At 37.1% G+C, this 24,466-nt stretch overlaps 3 protein-coding genes across 4 annotated transcripts; 2 read left to right on the plus strand and 1 right to left on the minus strand.

The window, feature by feature from the left end:
• The first annotated feature begins 109 nt into the window (after positions 1 to 109).
• On the plus strand, positions 110 to 5,981 carry LOC116307686 (mitochondrial substrate carrier family protein ucpB). Its single transcript, XM_031717970.2, has 3 exons — positions 110 to 462; positions 4,407 to 4,572; positions 5,288 to 5,981. Exons 1-3 carry the CDS (start codon positions 324 to 326, stop codon positions 5,973 to 5,975), a joined length of 993 nt encoding a protein of 330 aa, XP_031573830.1. The 5' UTR covers positions 110 to 323; the 3' UTR covers positions 5,976 to 5,981.
• An 8,051-nt stretch (positions 5,982 to 14,032) lies between these two features.
• LOC116307190 (uncharacterized) lies at positions 14,033 to 16,238 on the minus strand. Its single transcript, XM_031717341.1, has 2 exons — positions 15,773 to 16,238; positions 14,033 to 15,478 (listed from the first exon to the last, which is right to left on the minus strand). The coding sequence occupies exons 1-2, from the start codon at positions 15,909 to 15,911 to the stop codon at positions 14,436 to 14,438; spliced, it is 1,182 nt and encodes a 393-aa protein (XP_031573201.1). The 5' UTR covers positions 15,912 to 16,238; the 3' UTR covers positions 14,033 to 14,435.
• A 2,310-nt stretch (positions 16,239 to 18,548) lies between these two features.
• On the plus strand, positions 18,549 to 24,466 carry LOC116307671 (uncharacterized). 2 transcript variants are annotated; one of them, XM_031717949.2, is made up of 9 exons: positions 18,549 to 18,605; positions 18,703 to 18,783; positions 19,357 to 19,429; positions 20,104 to 20,171; positions 20,585 to 20,671; positions 21,036 to 21,179; positions 21,848 to 21,890; positions 22,376 to 22,460; positions 23,445 to 24,466. In XM_031717949.2, the coding sequence occupies exons 1-9, from the start codon at positions 18,561 to 18,563 to the stop codon at positions 24,370 to 24,372; spliced, it is 1,554 nt and encodes a 517-aa protein (XP_031573809.1). In that variant the 5' UTR covers positions 18,549 to 18,560; the 3' UTR covers positions 24,373 to 24,466. The 2 variants fall into 2 exon arrangements, with proteins under 2 accessions (XP_031573809.1, XP_031573817.1); XM_031717957.2 differs by having other exon boundaries at positions 18,586 to 18,605; positions 19,326 to 19,429.

The following is a 24,466-nucleotide window of genomic DNA, read 5'->3' on the forward strand; positions in this document are numbered from 1 at the left end:
TCGAAAATCTTTGGAATACCTTAACCGGGTGAGCCTGGGTCGGACGCTTTGCGTGGGCTTCCTGTTGTTAAACACAGGAAGCCCAATTCAAATAGTTTCAAACACGTGCTGGAGCCTGTAAAATGCTTTGATTCTCAAAATATATAGCAGTTGAACTAAAGGCTGAATCAAAATAAGGTGTTTAGTAGCCTTTTAGATCGAACTAGAGGCCTGGTCTAGTAAAGTGTGAAGCAGTGGGTCATCACCCCGGGGACATCAAGGCTGTTAGGCCTTGTTAGTGTACGACATCATAAAAGCCATTTCCAACCGCTAATGACCGATCTATGGATCCAGGAAGTAGTAATAATGAAGCTTCGAGGATTACTCTTCAACTGATGCAAAAGGAGATGGTTAACAGTGTTAATTCAGAGACGTATTCTCGCTTTGTCCTGGCTGGGGCATCTTGCATGACTGCAACTATGGGTGAGAAATTCTAGTCACTACAGCAAATTTATTGTTATTATATCGTACACCTTTATTTCGGAATACTGTCGTGTTTTATTGAGTCTGTTGACTCGAGAATTGAAGAATTAAATAAATAAGCTTTTCAGGAACTACTCATCAGAAAAAATTCTGATAGAACAGATTTAAGTCTAGACTAAAGAAGGCGGGAATGGTGGATCATCAAATGACTGAAGTACAAGAAACATCCTGCTAGTTAATACATTAGACTTGCTTTAGACACTAAACATAGTAAAATTTCATCGATAATGCTGCAAGAATCACCTCAAAATCAGTAAATTTACCAAGTTCGAGAGCGATATATATATTGAAAACAGGCGAAGATATAGCCAGCCATGCAAATTCACGAAATTTTACAGACGGTTTTCAAAACAAACAGTTGTGCAAGTAAAACTAGTTCTTTATTACATTAACTTTAAAGAATCAAAGGAAAAACTAACCATTCAAAGAACTTGATTTTCTGTAGATATTTATTGTACAAGAAATGGAAATGAAAAGACCTTACAGAAATGCAACTACAGTATGCAACCATGTTATGTCTGCAGTCTGATCAGTCTGATCTTCTCACTGCTCATTCGTGGTTCTGCTCCAACGGCCTCATGATGAATCCTGATAAATGTACTACCATGTGGCTAGGCAAGAGCAAGGGCATAAACACACCTTGTTTTTCTATTGGTAGTGAGGTGGTCAGTCTTGCAGATGATGTCAAGTTACTAGGTGTGACTATCGATAGAGATTTAAAATTCAGCAAACACATTACAGAGATAGCACGGAAGGTTGGCAAGCAAATTCAAGTCTTACAAAGACATAAGAAACTAATTAATACTGATGCCAAAGTCAAATTATATAATGCCTATTTTTTACCTCATTTAGATTATTGTTCTATTGTATGGCATCATTGCGGGAGAGGTAATTCAACCAAATTAGAAAAACTTAATGAACGCGCTTTGCGTTTTATTTATAATGATCATAAAAGCACATATGAGGAATTATTGTTGCGTATTAATCATCCTACTTTGTATAATAGGAGAATGCACAATATTTTAATATTAGTATTTAAGGCTCTGCACGGACTGGTTCCTGAATATATTTCTAAGTTATTTACACTACGTAATTGTAGCATTAATTTACGGGGTGATAACATTCTTATAGTACCTAGAGTAAACACCACTAGTTATGGTCTTCATTCCTTGGCTTATCAGGGTAGTAAGTTATGGAATTCTCTTCCAAACAACATGAGATTGTTGCACGAATTAAGTAAATTTAAATCGGAAATTTCCAAAGTCAAATTTGATATTGACTGTTGTACCTTTTGTAGAGGATAATTCTATTTTAATTTTATTTTACATATATACATATATTTATTTCATTGTTTACATCCATATTTTTATATTAGCATCATGTAATTTTAATTTTTAGTTTAGGTTATTTATAACTTGGAGATATTAGCATGTACTTGCTATCTTGTAATTCAAGTATAAATAAAGTTATTGTAATTGTTGTAATTGTTGTATGTGTCTGCTAAGGATATTTGCATGCACTCACAAAGGTCATGCATGATTTTATACAACATTAATTATACATTTTAATCACTACCCCACTTCTAATTTGCTTAAAGCTTCAGCCATCATTCCCTGATATCGTGCTAGCTTGACATGTTAAGTGTATTATCTTTAGGTTTTCCTGCAGATAATATATTTATCATGTCAAGTTGACTCAAGGTCACAACAGAGATTGAAATATGTAGATGACGACTAGTTTTGGAACTACTTTAGCTTGAACTAGCTTGGAGATTGAAATATGTTTGCTTTTTTTTTTAAGCAGAATTATAGTTTTTTATAGTTTTAATATTTTAGATTCTCTTTATTAGTTATTATTTTAGGTTTTGTTTGTTATATATTATTATTTTAATGAGGTCCTTTTTGAAAATCATAATTATGAAAAAGTTATCTCAATAAAGATTATTATTATTAAATCTTTAGTTTATTCTTAGCTTACATAATGTCATAAACCAATTATTGAATTCAATTTTTTGAATGATATTCTAAATGAAGACTTCGGCTCTTTTATCCACCTCAGCCTATGGCTTCGGCAGATAACACAGCCTTGGTGTTGATAAATAAGGATATAGCACTCAACCTTATCCAATACTTTTTTATTGTCTTCATGCTGTAAGCAGAAAAAACAATTAAACTGCATTGGTTTTAATTTCACCAATATCATTCATATGTCTGAAAGTCATGCAGTGATCAAAAACTTCCCCAAAGGAAAAATTAGTTTTGACTTTGGAATCACTGGTAAACCACAAAAACAAGCAGGGAGAGATAATATATATTGTTTGTTAATTATCTTGAATTTCATGGAACTTTTGAAGCATAAAACTATATTACAGCTGAGATATTTGAATCACAAAAATGCCTAGGGGTGACCTTTGTTGCAAGCAGGGGTTATTTTTGTTTAACCCCCTAGGGATGAGCAGCAGCCTTAAACCAATTTAAACAAAGGGTAGAAAAATACCTCTTCTAAGAAGATACTTGCTTGAGGGGTTTGACATAGGGTAGTGATGACTGGCAGGCAAGGGCAGATAAAAGCAAACATTTTTTTCTTTCAATAAGAAAGTTTTTTTCACAATCTGTTGTGTTAATATGTGATTATGATTTTTACTGCGTCTCTGGTGACTTTCATTGTTGAAACTGATATAACAGTATTTATATAATTTATTGCTATACTCCAGTTATAAGTCCAGTTCTTTAATTGCTCAGTGTTGGCCTCAATAGCATGTGATATAATTTTGAGAATTCTTTTCGTATTCAAGCAGTGAGTGCCAAAAACTATTTTCTTGAAGAAAGGCTGATGTACAAGGCTAAAATCTTGTTATTCAGAAAGTTTAACTTGTTTGGAAGTGGAGATGACTGATGAAAGTGGAAATTTCAAAGTGTTAACCCAAAGCAAAAATTTGAATCGAAAATGAGGTTTAGGCCTTCATTTGCTTATTTCCCATATATTTTCTATAAAAAAGCCTGACAAAGCAACGTTCTAACACAAATGCAACAAAACATTGTACAATTGAAAATACCGCTTCAAAAAGGCATTTTATCATAGTACATCAGTTTCTAACTGTTTAAAAAAGATTTTGAGTGTTAACCCAAAACGAAAATTGGGATCAAAACTCATATGAAAGTGTAGGTTTTGGCACTTTTTGCCATTATTGCTCATTATCGAAAAAAAATTCCTCTTAATACGAAAATAACAAACAACACTTCATAAACTGAGGATTTTACTACTAAACATGTTTTCGCAAAAACGTTTACTATCTTCAGAAGTGCAAAGAGAGTTGAAAAATCTTGTTATTAAAACAGACCATGGTAATTATTATTAATATGGTTCATACGATTCAATTGATTCAGGATTGCAAAAATCCCACTTTTCCCTACAGACAGTAAAAATGAATGTTTTGGGATTCCTGTGGACGCACGCCATTGAATGAGATTTGCCTGTGAAATGTGCACATTTTCAGGCACAACATCAAAAGTATTCAATAGGAAGCTGAAGCATAATACTGACATCACCAGCAAAAAAGAATGGGTATTGTTAACTGTGATATTGCATGCCCCTTACATCAGGTGCATTTCACCGACAAACTCACACCAAACTCAACTGAGAAGCATAGCACTATCAGAGGCTAATCCAGGAAATTCCAAAGGGGTGAGGGTTGAAGCAATCTTGACAAATTAAAATAGTGTGATAGATATAATGACCTAAGGGAAGAACAAAGACTATGTTCTTTATTATTAAGAATCCCTCAAAAAGGGGGACTGGCCAGCCTGGGGCACTTGAACCCTATCCTTAATCTGCTCTGGTTTATAGTTCTAAGACTTTTTAATTATTGTTATTTTTTTATATAGTAACAAATCCTATTGAAGTGGTCAAGATACGGATGCAGCTTGATAATGAATTGGGATCCAAGCACCAAAGTAAGAACATATTCCATGATAGATACTATAAAGGACTAATACGGACTGGCCTGACACGGCTTTATAAAGAAGAAGGCATCAGAGGATTATATAGAGGGTAAGTCTTCTGTTAAACTATTCTATAAAACGTCATTGTTATTGAACCCATGGTGTTGAATGGGTTGCATTACATAAAGTCTTTCACAGCTGTGAGTCCAACGGATTGGGTTGCTAGTTGGAGCCCTGTGGTCACCACATGTGAACAGAGTTTGTTTGATGTGTTGTTCTGTCCCTTGCCACCAGGGTTTTTCTCCAGGTTCTCCAGTTTTCCTCCCTCCATAAAAATCAACATGTGACTTAAGTTATGTGTATAAAATATTCAAATGTTGTGTTAGTGCATGTGAGTGGACTCGTAGATATTAGCAATCTCTGCTACTCTCAAATCTGAGTATAAATAAAAAGCTTATTATTATTATCATTATCATTATCATTATCATTAACCCTTCCACCATCTATGGGTTAATCTATGTCTGGTCATGGTACTAGCTTAATGTTTTCCATTGTCATTTGGAAAATCTAAAATATCTGGTAATAAAGGTGTTTCTTCTTTCTGCCTTTTCAAAGATCTAAAAATGACTAAAGTATGACTGACTTCATGGAAGGTGGAGATACCCTTTTATGAGAATTACATTTTTATTTTGCCTAGGAATAAGAAAAAAAAATTCACTTCAAAACAGGGAAGGGAGAGGAAGACTGCAATCCCCCCTTCCCCCCATTTTAAAAACTGTTCCGCCATCCCTGGACTTAGCCCTCTTATTTTAACAATTCACTAGGATATCACCAGCTTTGTTACGTCAAGCCTGCTATAGCTCAACCCGGCTTGGTGCATATGAGCCTATCAAAGAAATCATTGGAGCATCAGATCCTCACTCTACCCCCCTGTGGAAAAAGATTTCTGCTGGTATGATATCAGGAATGATAGGCAGCTTTATTGCCACCCCAACAGATTTGGTTAAAATAAGGTTTCAGGCTGTGAAACGTGGCGATGTTTCTCCTTACAAGAACATGTTTCATGCATTTTACCAAATAACCAAGAAAGAAGGCTTTTTTGGGTTGTGGACTGGAGTAAAGCCGACTGTCCAAAGAGCAATGGTCTTAAGTGGAACACAGATTCCTGCATACGACCACACCAAACACTTTTTCCTCAATGCAGAATTGCTGAGTGAAGGTATTCTCCTGCATGGAGTTTCTGCCTTTGTTGCTGGGTTTGTAGCTACAAGTATTGCTTCTCCTTTTGATATTGTTAGAACACGTTACATGAACCAACCCAAGAGTAGTACAGGCAAACCATTGATTTACAGTGGGACATTGGATTGTATTTTTAAGACAGTCAGACATGAAGGACTCCTGGCCCTTTACAAGGGATTCTTTCCTAACTGGACAAGAACAGGTCTGGATACTGTCATAATATTCTTGGTTTATGAACAGCTTAGGAAATTTGCTGGAATAAATCCTATGTGAACCAAACTAACTCTATATAGATATATCCTATTGGTAATTTTAGGATGAAAACGTTTTTTCAGGCCAAATGAATTTGAATTTTATCTTTGATGATTTATAAAAACAAATGTTTCATTCTTTTACTTGTACACACTCGAGATGACTTGCACTAACAGGTCACATGACCCTACCTCCCTTAAAATGAGCAGCTGTGTCAAAATGAACATTAGGAATGAAAAGAGCACCTCGATATTAGTAGGGTGGTGGAGTTTTAGCTCATAACAAACGAAAGAGGAGAAATGGAATGAATATGAAATCAAATATTTTATACGGATTTGTATGGGAAAATATGCTGAAATGGCAAGCTTTGCCATCCAGCACATCTTCCTATACAAATCCTTATAAATATTTCATTTTATATTCAATACCACTTATCCTATAGTCAACTTTATGAGCTGAATCTTCACCCTCTTACTAATGTTGAGCTGCTCTTTTCATTTCTAAACTTCGTTTTCACACAACTGCTCGTTTTTAGGGAGGTAGGGTCCCGTGTCCTGTTAGTACAAGTCGTCTATTGCAACATCATTGTCAAGTTGGTTCAAAACATCTAACATAGAAGCTAAGATCAAAAGGTATTTTTGGAAATGATGTAATTGTCCTCTGATATGTCAATTTGAGACCCGGGGTGTGACTCTGGGGTAAAAGTATTGGTATGCTTGTCGTATGCGATATGGGATTTTTAATTTTTTTTGAGATTTATAATTTTTGCATTTCTTGGTATCTTTTAGGGTATCTCTTAGGGGTTAAAAATCGTCCATTGACGCCACTTTTTAAAAGACGTTTGGTATCTTTTAAGAGCATTTTTGAGAATTTCCGACGAGCATACCTGAAACCTTTACCCTGGAGTCCCCCCTGGTTTTAATGTTTTTCAACTGGACAATAATTTTCTAACTGAGTGTATGCAAACTATGAATTTTTGACGAGCATACCTTAAACTTTTACCCCGTAATTCCCCCCCCCCCCTCCCCCAACACTGCTTTTGATGTTTTTCGACTCCACAATAATTTTGTAATTGAGTGTATGCAAACTATGAATTAATTACTTGAATGAATTAAGTAATCTAATTTCCTCAATTAAAGAAGCACTTGGATGAAAACGCCCCAATTTTTGAAAGTCCAAATAATTGAAGTATATGAGGATAATATGACACAATTATGATTATGTAAACCAGATTAGTGAACATTTTAGCCTGGGAGCCACTTGCAGTTGAGATATTTTGGTTCAAAAGCAGAAAGAACAATAGGGTTGAGTAAATGACGTCATTCACTCCAAATTTAGATGCTGAATAAAACTGATAATTTTTATCCGCTACATTTTACTGTTAAGAAAGTATGTTGCTTGGCTACTATTGGGGCCATATAGATACGTTTAACTAAGTTTAAAGTCATTTCCAATTTTTATTCATTTTCATCCAAGTGCCCCTTTAACGAGACAGCTTTCTTTGGATACTCGTTTTGTAGGCCCCAGTTTTTAGACCCCTTGCCGCACTTTGGAATGCAGCTCAATCTGGGGGACAAATCAATAGGTTCCAATTCTCAGGAGATTGGAATTCTTTTATTTTGTCCCCCAGAACAAGCTGTTTTGACGTCACATGCAAAGGGTCTATAAGAGAGAATATAGTTATGTGGTGGCAATTATTCTCATCTAGATAATTTGCTTGAGGGACATAGCAACAGAAGCCATGAAAATTCCCGGGAGCCATCAACCCGGCGACTTAAGTATTACCGTTCACTTTTGCTTGGACGGTTTCAACATCAGAAACACCTCCCGCCCACACTTGGGTTATTTCTTAACTTAGGGGCCGTTCACACTAGCCATTTAGATCCATCTGAAATCCTTTCTACGCATGAATTTAGTGAGCGCGCGCTCATCGTGATGACGTCATTCCAATGTTTTGATAAGCAAAATATCATGAAAACGTCTTTAATCTCTCATAGCTCTAAAACAAAGTCGGGCATCCCCCTTTTTTATTTTGTTTTTCGAAACTACTTTAAAATACCCAGCTTTAGGGTGAAAATTTAAAAAATCTGACAATGGGATCAAATCGAAATTACATATTTTGTGCATAATTGGAATACAATTTCACGTAACGCGAAGGCTTCAAGTCCACACTTTATTTATTTATTTTAACAATATTTATACAGGGATGTCTAATTTAGAAGAACTAGTTTAAAGAGAGCCCTGTAGCTCAATAACATTTTATATTTCTACTTTTTAACACAAATATAATTTTGAATGCTAACTAAATATTCGGGTTTTTTTTTTTCTAGAGTTATTTAAAAAATGGGAACGTTTAATTTATATTTTCAGTAAAATATGGCTTATATTTGATAGCTTTCCATGTTTACGTTGTTCGCGCGTTTTTACCGTAAAATAGGTGAAATTCCACACATTCTGACGAGGAAGTCGGGGACCCCCATTTTATATTTGCTTATTTTATATCTAGTATGTTCTTTAATCATGCAACATTTTTTTAAATCGATCGGATTTTTTCCCCATGAACGTCCTTAATAGACATCTATCATGCATATATAGACATAATAAACACATGCTATGGAAACATGATTTTGGGATTTTGACTTTTTGATTGATTTAAAAAAGGACCATACTTCCAGACATCAAGTGCTGAACCGTCGTATGGCAGCGCGAAGCATTTACGGCTACGCCGGAGATTTCGGCCCCGACACCGCTATCCGAAGATTTACAGACTGATCAGGAAGCTCGGCCGAAGCCTAAGGGAGAGGTTAGTCGGCCCCTAGACCGTAGATGATTAACCCCTTTTTGTTTTAGCTTCGCACCAGTGTCCCAAGATGTGCAAAAGGGACAGCATGGTGGTCTTTAGCAAGGGGGGGTCCTACATGGACGCCAGAGACACGCCGGGGTAATGAGCCCCGCCCCCCATGTAGACCTACACACTACAGATTACTACAATAAACACTAATACAAAAAGATAATCAAAACATCATTTACATATAGAGTATCATCCTGGTCTACCTAGGATTATACTCATCAAAACACTTCATAGGTATATTCAAGCGAACACAACGTTTTCCCTTGCATAAACGTTACACAAGTACAAGTGAAAAGAAGACAAAGAAAACTACTTTTAGGCTGACCAGGTTATAACAGTAATATCCGGAGAAAACTTTCCCAAAACATTCCAGGATCTGTTGAAAAAACGCCTTGATTTTCGACTAACCGAACGTTTAGAGTAACAGAGCAGATGGATATTAAGTCGTTTCACAACCTTTGCTTTAACCACAGAGGCAACAGGGAGAGTACCTTCAAAGCAATACTCATTCCTAGCCAACCACACAAAGTACTTCAACAGATTAAGAAAATAGGAAAAAACAGGTGGAATAATCTGCCGTTCATGATTGTCATATCCAAATAGCATATGACGAGATTGAAGGGATGGCGACAAGGGAGTAACATGCAGAAATAAGGTCTGAGCCCATAGTAACAGTTCTTGCATGAGGTTACATTCAAAGAATAAATGAACTGGAGTTTCCAAAGGATGTCCACAAAAGCATGAAGGATCAGCAATGTTCATACCAAACTTGACAAGTCGATCACAGGTATAGAGCACTCCATGGCAAATCTTCCACGATAGATCACGAACTTGACGATCCAAAGGCATAATGTTCACTTGTGACCATGTGTCTGTCCAATAGAGCTCGCCAAAGATTGGGCGAAATTTCAGAACGCAATTAGGAAGCATAACATTCCTTTCAATGATATTTGAATAAACAGATTTTGTAGTAAGAGATGAGATAGACAATGCACTACCATCAGAGGACCGCAGAATAGCAAAAGTTTTCAATTGAACTGAGAAATGGCCACCGACGTATGCCCAAGCATCTAAAAGTGAGGCATAAAAATCCGGTAGTAAATGAGAAGGATAATATGCAGGATATGAAAGAACAGAACGTAAATCATCACCAAATACTTTCTCCACAAAAAAGGAGAAGAAAGCACACCATTTCGATGGGGACAGGGCCCACCGCTTTATCCACTGACAATGAAGTGCGCGCACCTTTGATTGTATATCAATTAAACCAAACCCACCTTGAGTGGTGGATTGGAAAAGAACGTTTTGTGACACCAAATGCTTTTTCCCCGACCAAAAAAAATCCAAAATACACTTGGAAACTTGCGCCAAGACCCAGTTTGGCATGGCTAGTACTGAGGCACAAAACAATAGACCTGCCATGCCAAGTGCATTCAGGACAAGAGCCTTACCAGAATAGGAAAGATTACGATGTTTCCAAGAATCTAGTACACTAGAAAGTTTGTTTAAGCGACCATCCCAATTTGGATGAGAGACATCATCATTTCCTAAACATGTGCCAAGACAAGGAATACTGTCTGAAGACCACTGCAAGTCAATGGGAGGATCACTACGACCTCTCCAAGAGCCTGCCCAAAGCCCTTTAGATTTCTCTTTATTAATCTTAGCCCCAGATGCCTTTTCATATTCCTCATAGATGGAGAAGACAGTGGATATTTCATCGTCATCTGTACATAACAGGGTCGTGTCATCAGCGTATTGGGAAATAAGTGCTGGTTCATAATCAGGGTGCGGAAGAACCAAACCTCTTTAATAGATTGACGCACGGATACGACACGCTAAAGATTCGGCAATCAGTACGTAAAGGGGCGCTGACAGTGGACAACCTTGTCTTACACCCCTCGATAAATTTATAAAAGGCGTAAAGAAGCCATTTACCAATACCGAAGACTGAGGTCCAGTATAGAACAAACGTACCCACGAGCAAAAGGAAGGTCCAAACCCCATGCCTTCAAGGACTCTGAGCATGTAGGACCATTCCACCCTGTCAAAAGCTTTTTCCTGATCCAAAGACAATAAGGCCAGAGGTGAATTAGTTATTTTGCCATATGTAACAGCATCTTGAAGAAGCCTGATGTTTTCACCAATAAATCTGCCAGGTACCGAACAGGTCTGGTCAGGAGATACAACATAAGCGATCACTTTTCGTAGACGGCCCGCGATTGATCTTGAAGCTATCTTGTAGTCTGTACATAATAGGGAGATGGGACGCCAGTTTTTCATCAAAAATCTATCTCCCTTTTTATATGAGAGCGTTATAATCCCTCTCCTCTGAGAAACTGATAGTACACCACACCTAAAGGCATAATTAAGTACAGCTACCAGGTCCTTTCCAATGAGATCCCAAAACTTTAGATAAAATTCTTTGGGAAGACCATCAAAACCAGGCGTTTTACCTGACGGCATCCCCTCAAGAGCCTCAAGACATTCCTTCATGGTCAAAGGACCCTCACACACATCTTTCACTTCTAAAGGAATTCTACGTTCCAAGTTAGAAATAAAATCATCTGCAATGGTTTCATCAGTTTCTTGTGAAGTAAATAAACCCTTGTAAAAAGAGAACCAAGCCTGCCTCAAATTCTCAGGATCAGAAACGTATTGATCATTGCTATCTAGAATAAGATCAATCATTTTGTTGGCCCTATTCTTCTTTCCCATACGGAAGAAAAAGGAAGTGGATCTCTCACCCTCTTCAGTCCATTTGGTACGAGCTCTTATTTCTGCCGCCTTGGCTGCCTCTCGATCAAACAATTCTAATTCATTGAGTACACTATGGTATTGATTTAGAACAGAGAGATCTCCCCCATCTACCAGAACTTTTAATGATCTTGCTTGAGCTTCCAAGGAATGCCTGGATGCCCGTCGTTTGAAAGATAACTTGGAACAAAACCTAGTGGTGGCTTGTTGGATCTTTCTTTTACCTATATCCCACCAAACAAGCAATGACGTACATGACTCTTTCTGAGGTTGCCAGGACTTCCATAAGTCCCTTACGAGCTCCACGTATGCATCGTTATCCAAAATACTAACATTGAGTTTCCAAAAATAAGGGCCTCTGGGTGGAACTTCAGGCAATATGAAATCAAGGAAAACAGCAGAGTGATCAGAATGCGGACAAGGTAAAATACTGCACTCAGAAACATGAGGAACAAAACACAATGGAAGTCCGATCATATCAATGCGGGACGCAGCCATGCCATTAGTACTGATATAAGTAAATTCTTTGGTTCTAGGATGACAGTGCCTCCAAATGTCAATCAAGCGATTTTCATGGAATAAGATGGGAAGGACAGTAACACTGTCATAACTAGCAGGTAGTACAGAATTAAAGGATCGACGATCCAGAATAGGTGAAAAAACCGTATTGAAATCCCCTAAGAGGAGAATGTCAGACGTAGGATCAAGCCTATCATTTACTTGTGTCAAAAAACCATCTCTTTCAGGATTGTGATTGGGAGCATACAGGGAGACGATAGAAACTTTGCAAGAGTCATATTGGACATCTAAATAAGTGAAGCGGCCATTGATACCCGAGTACTGTTTAAGTACAGAAAAAAAGGAGAGGCACGCTTTAACAAAATTGCAGTACCACCAGAATGCTTTGTGTTGAAATCTCCAAAAGCTAGATAAGGAGAATTATCAAACCAATTATTGAGTTCTTGTTGTGAAATACAGTGAGTTTCTTGGATGCTCACAATATCAGGCGGGCGAGATAAGGAAGACAGCCAAAAAATAAATGTTGTTCTTTTCACACACTCTCGCAGACCATTTATGTTTATAGTGAGAGCCCTCATTTTAAACAAAAATCAACAAGTATTTATGATAGTTTCAATATTCTGAATAACTGCTTATTAATAAACCATCAATTTCAACATTTTCAATAATCATAACATTATTTGTAACATTATTCATATAACACATGACATTACGTAAACAATTCATACTTCAATACAAATCCTTCAATATATGATTAGAAATATAGATAACTATATAAATACGCAAGAAAAATTAGGGTTTCTTTTTAGAACTTTGAGTAATAACCTCCTTTGGATCCACAGATCTTTTGAGGTTACGTAAATTAGTAAAGCAAATGTCCATCCCTTCAGCAGGTTTTTCCTTCGTCGTGTTTTGTTTGACCATATGACTAAATGAAGGAGAGGACAAAGATGTTCCCAAGGAAATTGAAGAGTTAGAATCACACGACAGAGATAGTACTTCAACATTTTGAAGAGAATCCTGAGAAGAAGGATTAGGAAAAAGCGGTTGCGAAGAAATAACTTCTGAGGAGGAATCCTTTTGCAAAGAAGAACGCAAATCTGTAGGTTCCTGTACAACTTCAGTGATCACACCTGACTGAGATATATTTTCTGTCAACTCTTGAGACTCCTCTGGGAGAGAAAGAGCAGGATGTTGCGGAAAGTCCTGTCCTTCTGGACGATCTATAGCGTAACGAGGGGGTTCAATAAGATCCTTCGAGCAAGCATAAGAATGGTGACCTTGCGCACCACAGCGGTTGCAGACACCTTTTAGGGGACATCTTGTATTTGAATGTCCCCACCAGTTACATTCTTTCATTCATTCATTCTTTCTTTCTTTCTCTCTTTCTTTCTTTCTTTGTTTTTTTCTCTCTCTTTCTTTCTTTCTCTCTGTTATTTCCCTTTCTCCCCTTTACTCTTTTATGTTATAGATATTTTCCTTATATCAGCTTAAGTTTCCCATCTCATTTTCACTTGTCCGGTAGACGAGTTTCACGAATATAAATTTTACGTAATCCCAAACCATTGCGCAATAGTCCCCTTCACAGTTCCCTGCGCCATCTTGAAAGGTAGCCATGCCTTTGCATCAAAGCGAGACGAACGGCGAGTTTGCAATGATAGAGACAATAATTGTACAAGGTGTTTTAAAAAGGTTTCTATCATTGCAAGCTCGCCGTTCGTCTCGCTTCGATGCAAAGGCACGGCTACCTTTCAAGATGGCACAGGGAACTGTAAAGGGGACTATTGTATATACCTGACTATAAACTATGCGCGTGCGAAGGGAATTTTTTTGAATCTTATAAAATGTCTGTTTAATACGCTGACTGATATAAGCTTATGTCAATAATGGGTGGCGTTTGTTAAACCACCTTTCCATGTGGTCTAGTTTTTTATGTATCTAATCACTCGGCTTAGACAATAAATGTCATTTATTTTCTCATTCTCTTATCAGTGAAATTGCAAACAGGAAAGTAGAAGTCGTTTAGTCTAAAAGTTTAATGCCTTTATAGAGCGTGTGCAACCACATGGCTCAAAATTAATCCCTTGAGATATGAATAACAATGAAACAGCGGCCATCTTGGTTGATCTAACAAGAGGAGTTAATGAAGAATGCTTCGTTATCGTCAACCAAGATGGCTGCAATGACGTAACATGAGCTTGCTCTATTCTATGCCTGTTTCAGTGGACGATATTGAACAATTATATACAAGGAATATAAAATTTTTCATGCTTCAAATATTCCAGCTGTTTTTCAGAATACTGGAGTTATCGACAAGAAATATTTGATAATAAAAAAAATCCTGAATGATACTCTTATTTTTTATATATTGTCTCATTTTGGTAGCTAGACATTTTCTTATCGCGAGGTACAATTTCCATACAAGGCAAGAATGTCACCGAACACGGCATATGAATGTTTTCCACATCGTTCGTAGCTTCCAATGGCGATTCCACGATGGTTGGGGGAAGGCTTGTCCTTACGCTTTTGTTTGAAAAAATCATTCTTTTCGTCGTATTTCTTAATGGTAAACGTAACTCTCTTTGTGCGATCCTTCGGCTTTCCTGGATATCTTTTTCTATTGCCTCTGCTACTGTATAGTTCGCGGTCCAAGAGAAGGCGCGCTTCCGATGAACGCGTACATTTGGCGTGCCACTTTGTGATGAGTTCGATGAGCTTGTGTCGAAAAATAGTCTTGAAGGAGTTTCTGGAGCTGGGCGTATTGCAATGCTAATGGATGACATCCTTCTGTTCTTTGTCGAAAGGATTGGTAATGACTGTGCCCTTCTTTTCCGAGGCTGCCTTTCCAGAGTCTGTAGAGAAGTCGACCTTCCTCGCATCATTTCCTTGAAGGTTGAAGTTCGCATGCAATAAACAACAGGGTTTATGCAGCAGTTAATGTAACCAAACCAGTATGCAAATCTTCCTAAGGCGTTCGGTAAGTCTGAAGGACTCTTCAAGCAAATAGCCATCGATATCAACAGAAAAAATGGGCTCCAACAAGTCACGAACGTGCCAAACATCAGACATAATGTAATTGTTAGTTTTTTCTTAACAGGGATAATCTTACGGATATTGATTGTGCCTGTATTACTCAGACGTCGTTCATGATGGTTCACTTTACTGTAAATACGCCAATAGGCGTAAGTCATGAGAGATAATGGTATAATGAAGGCCGTTGTGGCCAACACAGCCAGGCGAAACTTCTGCGTTATCGACACAGGAAAAGAAATCCCACAATGGGCTGTTGTTGAGTTAAAAGTCATGTAATCCCAACCCGAAAACGGGCCAAGCGCTATAAAAGAAACCATAGCACAAATGATCCAAATCCCAACTAAACAGAGCTTCGGCCTCTTGTCTGTGAATTGCAAAAACGTACAAATTGTAGGCTTCACAACCGTGAAGTACTTGTGAGTTGTTATCAATGATAGCGTAAAAATGGACGCGCAGAAAAAGAAGTTGTTCAGAAAGCCGCTTGTTATGCACCACCAATGATCGCCAAAAAAACGTCGTTTGATACTGACAGCTAAAGGAAACGGTGTGCAAAGAGCTAGTGCTCCAATATTAGCCAGTGCCAGGTTTAAAATGAACATGACAGTCGGATTTTTTAGATTGTTACTTTTTTGAATAATACTACAAACATAGCCGTTACCTGCGAGTCCACAGAGGACGATAACGACCAGAGAAACTGTTTGAATAATCGAGGCTTCAGTGGAATAAATAAAAGCGTTTCTATCAAGGTTTGATGAAGAATTACTAGAAGAAATATTGGTCTTCATTTTTAATGCCATTCAGCGTTGTTCTGGGAAATTGTACAATATACGATGTCCACGTCAGAGCGGCTGTGCTTTGTAAACTCTAGAGACTCAGCGATGTCCGATAACTTGACAAAAGAAGTGCCATAAAATCTGCCATATGGATGACTAAACGTCTTTTAACGTCCGTTTTATAATAAATGCAACATTGAAATTTCCTGTCAGTTTGTGTGTACTATTCAGAATAATACTTGAATCCCAAGCAGGATGCTGGCAAAAATTTGTTCAATTAAAGTCCACAAATTTGCACACACACAAAAAAAAAGACTCGGGAGATGTGAAGGACACTGCTAGGTTGCAATAAAAACCTTTAAGCACGAACTGAGACTTCAGTCAGCTGACTGACGTCCAGTCAATAGCAAATCACAATAGAGATGGAACATAATCACGAAAAGCATTAAATTATCGCCCTGGGGAATTAGAAAATCTTCATGTAGCACCCTTACAAACAATTTTTGTTTGTTTCGTGTCAGGTTCGTTTTCACCGTTTGTCGATATTCGAACGCTTGTTATTGCCAGATATCATTGTGTAATTTGGTCTTAACGCTTGTTATTGAAGATATCATTGTGTATTTTGGTCTTAACCATCATCACCGAGTAATGTACATAGATTTTATCGGACATTTATCATCTCCAGACACAAAATACTACTTGATGCACACCTGTAATGTTTTCCGAACAAGCGTAAAAAAAAGATTATTTCTGATGCATGAATAATGACTCTACTAATTAGTACAACCTCATACGTTACTTAGGAAAAACATTAATGTTAAGCCTTTCTTGTAAAATACAATTAGCATTACTTTTGATGATTTTCGTAACATATGCTATATTCGCTTTTTATAATGTTTATTTTTTTCCCCTTCTAAATCATTAGCACACAGCTAAATACATGTTTTCATAACTTTTTTTCTGAAAGGGGCTCTAAATAATTCGGAAAACTTAGCTTAGATTTTCTCTTCTTTTATAAGCATGTTTTTCTGTTATTCCATTAGCGTCCGGAATTAATTTTAAACCGTTTCTAACCGCAAATATAACGGAAGCAGTACTGTTTTAATAAAAAGCGAAGCATAAAACAAATATACATTTAATCAAGTCTCTAGGGAAACTCCGACTTTTGTGACATTTGATCAAAGACCGAAAAACAGAGACTTTTTTGAAAAACTCCACCGAGTTTATAACTTTGTATGCAATGAAAATGGTTTTGACTTAGAAGAGGAATCAAGTGACGACGAAAAGTGTCGTTTGCGCGTGAAAGTGATTGTGGAGATTCTAGTTTTCAGCGAAACGTTTTCAAATCTGTACTTGCGTGCTGAACAGAACACGTTCTTTTTTGTGGGTCATGCACTTTACCATCGCAACTATTCTAAAATTAGCTACTGGTAATGACATTTTAAAATATAAAACACTCTCCTAATCTTATCCTCGATTCTCCCGGTAACGAAATAAGCCAATGATCAAGTACTGTACAACAATACAATGATTAACCGTACGTTGAGAATGACTCGTTATCACCAATTTTCTCAAAAAAAATTCCCTAGTCAGTGTTTATGGTTAATGGTTATGGTTTTCTTCGCGTTTGACTACCAAATTTGGGACTCTTTATGCTAAGAATTAAAGTTAACTTATTTTAGCGTTTCTAGGTCTGAGTCGAGTTCAAGTTACACTGTCACTTAAAATTCCAATTCTTATCTATAATTAACGCTTTCGTTCTTATTTGGATAAAAATACGAAAACAAAAGGCATATAAAAGCCTTCAATCATTAAAAGTGATTTTAGCACAGGATAATTGAAAACAGAAAGGTTACATTTATCGACTAAAGCTGACTTAGCTTCAGCGTGTTTTGTTTTAACTTCCGCCTTTCTAAGAACGCTTTCCTCAGACTCTTAACCAAAAGGCTGATCAATAGTCTCAGTAGCGTGCTAAGTAGAATATTTGTTCTCATTTATGTTTTATTTTAGGTCCAATTCTTTTTAATAAATTTTAAATGAATTCAGAACCAGTGGGGTGTCCGTGCCAATCAGTCGCGATATTTGTCAATGATATCTAGAATATCAGCTGACGCGCGTTGTATTTTTGGCAGCGTGCAAAGATGGCAGAATTTCGCAGGTCACTGAGACAACCAACAAACAAATATCGGTTATAAGCACCCGACGTCTATATGCCCATTAGCCTCAGTGCTAACACAAAAACCCTCCTAGCCAGAAGTTTTTAACTATAACTACTTCTGTTCTAGGCCTCTGGAATCACACGTTCATGGCGTTTATGATACATATAAGATTGATTGGCAAAACAAAAAAATGAATAAAAGGATGGAATGACCGTTTTCCAGTTCAACCAAAACCGCCGGTCATAAGCCCATCAAAAAACCTTACGAAAGATTTTATTTCTTCTCACGAATGATTGTACTAGCCCTAGGCTTGGATGTGACCTGGGAGAAATTACTGGTTCGACGGCGGTATTTTACGGCAGTCCTATTGATTGATTGATTGATTGGTCGATAGATCGAGAGCGTTCTTCCTTTCTTCCTTCCTTCGAGTTAGGGTGGAGTACTCTGCTCCAGTCTCGCTCGATCAATCGGCGCAACCATCATATTGTACAGCGGCTTTCTACATTTTTCTAAAATGGCGGCTAAATTTTCAAGGTTTCACGAGGATCGTTCTTATGAGGTAATATAACGACATTATTCTTCTTCATATCCAGTGCTTGACTTCTCTTATCCGCTCTTTAGGCTTTGAACTGTTAATTTTATTCTGTATTGTACAGACTGGTGATCATGATATGTTTACACAAGAAGATGATGAATTCGAAGTAGAAAAAGCGACTTTGGATGTTCCAATATCTGAGGTAGGATTAGAGATTAGAGACTTGAATCCTTTATCTGCTCTTTATCTAACAAGGACACTTGAAATCATACCCTTTCTAAATATACTGCTGCAAGTCTACTTCTATAATCAGATGTGGTGTTTATCGTCTGGGTTTTTAAATAATATAATAATTTGGCTTCAAGAAATGTGTTAGAAATCCAAAGATATAAATAGCAGGGTGTTTTATAATTCATAATTATTATTATCTCAAAATGTAAGGGAATAAATGTATTTTGCTCAGTATAGTGTTTTCTCATTTCAGTCCACCTGTCATTCTCTTGAGAATGATGTCTTTAAGGAGATGTATTATCAATAAACCTAAAGATAATCTCTTCCACATGTACTTCATAAAATGGGAAGACACTTCAATCATGTTGAAGTGATCTACTGCGATCATAGATAAATATTGTTGCATTTCTTAGAAGTTGGAGTCATTTTCATGCAATTTATTTTCATGCAACATTTACTGTACCCAAAATCCTACAGTTTTTCAATTTGTTGCTTGTAATTATTCTTTGTTAGTACTGCACGCATTATGTCATCCTCATCCTAGGATAATAAGGGTTATCAGCTCATTGTAAAGATGGGTTGGAAGTCAGGAGAAGGACTTGGAAGAAAGCTTCAAGGTATGGAAATCTTTCAGCAATTTCTTTTATACAAAAGTTGTTTGCATCTAGGCGTGACTACCAGACATCAAAATATGTTCTAACTGTTTCATAAGAAAGCTAGACTTTGTAAAAGACAATGTTTCGCTGTCATCTTTTAAGTCTTTTACAACCACCAATCTTTTTTTGCAGTCAGAACATAGAAACAGCAGTTCTATCTGAAATTAATCACCTGACCAAAATGATAACTGTTGTAAATGCACACAAGTAAGAGGAAAATAGTCCCTTACCTGAATCTGCTTGAAAGATTTCAAGTTGAGGTTGCACTTGATGAAACACAGTAAATGCATTTATGAACAAATTTATGGATTCAAAACTTGATTTAGAACCATCATTCCATAGTGGAAAAATACAATAGCTTGTTATCCTTCACTGCACATCAAAACTATTGTATTTTTGCAAAGTGCTCCTCAAAGTTGAATCAAATGAGTCAAATCAAAATGCTTTAGGGGTCATAAGAAAGCAGTTTATACTAGCTACATATAGAGAACAAATATCTGTATATTTTCTTATATTTGCTATGAAATTCATTTCAAATTAATGAGACCCACAAGGCCCTTTGGTCTTGGAATGCACTATTCAGTATTCAAATTTTTTGAAATAGCTGTAATACATATTACATATCGTGTAAACAGGAAGAACAGAGCCAATTCCCATCGTACTCAAAGAAGATTTCACTGGAATTGGGAGAATGAAACTTGAGGTATTCACATTTCAATGAGTACAGTCATAGTACAGTACTGCCCTGCAATAATATTATAATAAATCTTGTCCAAATAAAGCTTTCACTTGTACCATTAAAAGTTCTTAGATCATGTGTGCAAGATTTGTAATTCAATAGTTTGCTTTATATATACCGATTATAAGGTACATTTTTGTTACTGCTGCCTCACAAACTTGGTTGGAATTTATTTTTAATTATTACTAGCGGTAACTAGTTGAGACTGAGTTGGTGTGTTGAATACAACAAGCAAATAGGAAGAAAATGTAAACACTGTGTAAAAGAGTTTGTAAATTAATACTGATGTTTCAGACATTAGCCCTTCGCTGGAGTAAAAGTGGATATTTTGTTTACAGTTTCAATTTTTTATGAGAAATTTTGTTTTTGTTTGTCAGATTGAACATGCTGAAGAGACCACAAGCAAAAGAAAAACTCTTGAGATAGAGAAGGAAGAGACAGAAGAATTAAAGCAGAAATATCTGGTATAAAAGTTTATAGATTTTAGTCTTCAAATCATTTGTTTTATAGGATAACTGTTATTATTAGGTCTTGAAATAAATATATAAGATCATGAACTGCTGAAGAGTCCTGGTGACAAAGTGAGCTTTTTACGAATTACTGAGCCTGAGAATCTTGCTCAATAGTACCGGTGCACTCTCTGAATGTACCATTTTTCAGCCAATACACATGTGTAGGCATCTTCTTTAGATTTTCCTGCCTTATTCATAGGTTTAGTAAAAACTTTTTGGGGGGACAGCCACCCCCTTGCCTCCTTGATATGCCACGTAAGAAGAACATTTAATATTTTAAATATTTTTTTAAATTTTCCTTTAATTTTTGATGAAGATGAAACAAGAGAAGGAAAAGGTTATTGAGGAAAGTCTTCAAGATCTCAAGGACATGTTTTACTGTGAGCTATGTGATAAACAATATTTCAAGTACAAAGAATATGACAACCATATCAACTCCTATGACCACGCACACAAACAAGTAAGTAATTATCAAATATCATTTAAATAAATAATAATAAACATGATAAAGAGGATTTAGCAGTTGCACTTCTTTAGAGAAGCTCTTCATCCACTGAAATTCCAATAAATTTTTTGGTGGGAGGGAAACTGAAAAACCCAGAGAAAAACCATTGATGAACAGGAGAGAACCAACAATCATCTCTACTCACATACCTATACAACACAGAGCCCAATGAGACTTGAACCTGGGCTGCATTGGTGAGAGGCAAGCAATCCAACCACTATGTTACCTGAGCTAACTTTATGTTGAACAGCGTGTAAAGTTGAAACTTCTGTCAATCAATTCAAGTTTACAAGCTTAGATCACTCAAAAATCTCTACAATGGAGTCCTGTTATCTCGAACCTTCTGGAGACCAGGGAATTAAAGGTTCAAAATTGTAATGAGGCTTGAGATATCCTGCTTAAAATTTTTATGATGCAAGTACTGGTCCAGATGGTGTGGTTTCGAGATCAAAATAATGGGAAATTTGAGATATCCAGGGCTTACATTTTATAGTTGAGCCCGCACTATTGTGTTTTGAAAATAACATGATTGTATCGTGACGTGATTGTATCGTATCCCTCCCCCCCCCCCCCCCCCAATGTAAATTATCACTAAATCCAAACTGCTTACTCATTTTTTCCAGAGATTGAAAGACCTCAAGCAAAGAGAAGCCACAAGAAATATTTGTGAGTATTTTTTAAAAGTTCCTTGATCAAACACTACTTCCCCATGGCAATGAAAAGCTTGGCACTCTCAAGGGGTACCCACTTTTTGATTTAAAAAACTTATTGATAAAAATTTTATCAATACCCTGGAACAACCTCTGAGCTAAGCAGTCAGGGCATGGCTAACTCACAGATTAAACACTGAAACAACGTCTGAGCTGATCAAAGTCAGGGCGCGGCTAACTCACAGATTGGCTCACACATCGGATTGGAATTTAGCATGTTGCGAATCAAGGGAGACCTAACAAACTTTACTCACATGTGGTGCTGAGTCCAGGCATTGAACCCAAGAACCCAGAGGTGAAAGAGGATTGCATTAGTACTACATCAACCTTGATTGACGACCAAGTATATCATGCAATATCACCACTTATTTGATCCATCTGATCCTGTTATTGCATGACATTTAAGTGCCAAAGATTCAACCTGATATAATGTTGTTTCAGATGCGAAAAAGAGAAAAGAACAAAAGCAAATGGAAAAAGAATTACAGAGGCTCCACCTTATAGCAGGACAGAACTCAGGCAAAAAGTAAAATACACAAAAATACATGTACCTTGAGTTGGTAGATTGATGATATTATCTTCCTACCTCCCAACATCTCTTATTCCGTCTTTTCTTCTCCTGGCCTCCTGTGGAAGGTTGAAAGAGTGAAAGAGTAAAGCAGTCCCTCTCAGTCCTAGTCTCTCCAGTTGCATAAAGCTCTCTTAAGATAAGAGAGTTCCTAAGTATTGTTCCAAGACAATAGGCCATTGTACTAAGACAATACTTACGAGTGTTTTTAAGCTTTTTTTATCTTAAGAGAGCTTTATGCAACTGGACCCTAGGGAGGATCTCACGCCAAAACTAATGACAGTAAGTTGCAAAGGACACAGTCCCCTTGCAGCCAAATTATAGACATGTGAAACCCTCCAGTTAGAAAATAGAAAAGAGACAAGAGAGAAGACTGAGAGGGATCTGCATTCCATGAAGGCTGGGATGACATATCCTTTAGAGAATTGGACGAGTGTTGTTTCAGAAAATTACGATACTATCCTATAGGGCATGATGATGGAGATTTGTGGAGCTCGGAATGGAGGTTTTGAATATTGCATGTTCTTCATAGAATTTAGGGGGAAGGGTATGAGGGGATTGATTTGATGGACTTTTATTCCATATAGTGTTGCGTTTCATTGCTAAGCTCTTAATAGCCAATGTGCACAAGCAGGAATCTCTAGCACAAAGCGTGATTGGAAACAGAGTACTACACAAATTAGAATAAAGAAATCAATAGAATTATCACACAAAAAAATTACTCCTTCATTTACATCTGTTGAAATACTCTGTCAGAGGAATTTTAAGAGGAGCTGAAAAACCGTAAGTACTTGGTTTCCCATTATGCTTTGTGCTAGAGATTTGTGCTTGTTTACATTGGCTATTTTCCTGTTCCTTTGTACTATTGTATTAATATGTGCTTTTCTTGAAAAAAAAAAAACTTTAAATTTTACATTTGCCTTGAAATATTACGTCTCATAGGGGAACACAAGGAAGCTTCAAGTCAATCTCTGAAACATTTCAACCAGGTGACAGAAGCTCAAAAGGAGGATTCAAGCCAGTGACAAACTCAGGATTTACAGCAGTTCCCCCACCCCCACCCCCTGAGGATACTGCAGCACCACCACCACCCCCTCCCCCTGAGGATGCTGCATTACCACCACCACCACCCCCTCCCCCTGAAACCAGTGTTGTGCCACCACCGCCCCCTTCTGATGACACTCCTTCACCAAATAATACCAACTCCTCAGCATCTTCAAAAACCTTTTCTGTGAGTTTTGGTGGAAAGTCTTCAACTACTTCCTTTAATAGTGCAAACACTAAAGGTACCTCATTTGGATTGAGTAAGAAACCATCCACCATATCCTTTGGATTGGGCAAGAAACAAGCTGGTAACACATTCGGACTAGGTGCAGCTAAGAAAGGAGTCATGAAGGCTACTCCTTCAGTATTCAATGAGTCAGACAGTGATGAAGAAGAAGCAAAGGATGATCAAAATTTAGGCTCTGGTCTAATGCCAGATGAGGAAGTCCTTCCCTCAACAGAACAACAAAAAGAGCTACTTGGTAAAGTCATTGAATATGCTGAAACACTTCGTGTTAAGGAAGCCCTTCATCCAAAATTGTTGATAAGATTTGTTCGAGGAACTGAAAGTCCCATTTTACCTGGAACTATACAGGATGGCGATGCAAAATCAAATGACAGTAAAGAAAGAAATAATGCAGATAAATATGCAAGTGGAAAGGACTCGCAACGTACTAGTCAAAAAAATATTAGATATAAGGATGAGAGGTACAAGAGGAGGGATGAGAGAAGGGATGAGAGGAGAGATGAGAGGAGAGATGAGAGGAGAGATGAGAGGAATGACGAGAGAAGGGACAGAAGGGAAGCAATTTATAAGAAGAGGTGATAATTCTAGGTCTAGTAACAGATTGTTTGGATACTAAAATGTGTGGAAATAACCTTTTACTTGCTGGTATAATATAATAAAAATATCACTGGAA

Source organism: Actinia tenebrosa, unplaced genomic scaffold, assembly GCF_029948245.1.
Source record: "Actinia tenebrosa isolate PJP-AT-01 unplaced genomic scaffold, QUT_ActTen_1.0 PGA_scaffold4__44_contigs__length_22323623, whole genome shotgun sequence".
NCBI lineage: Eukaryota > Metazoa > Cnidaria > Anthozoa > Actiniaria > Actiniidae > Actinia > Actinia tenebrosa.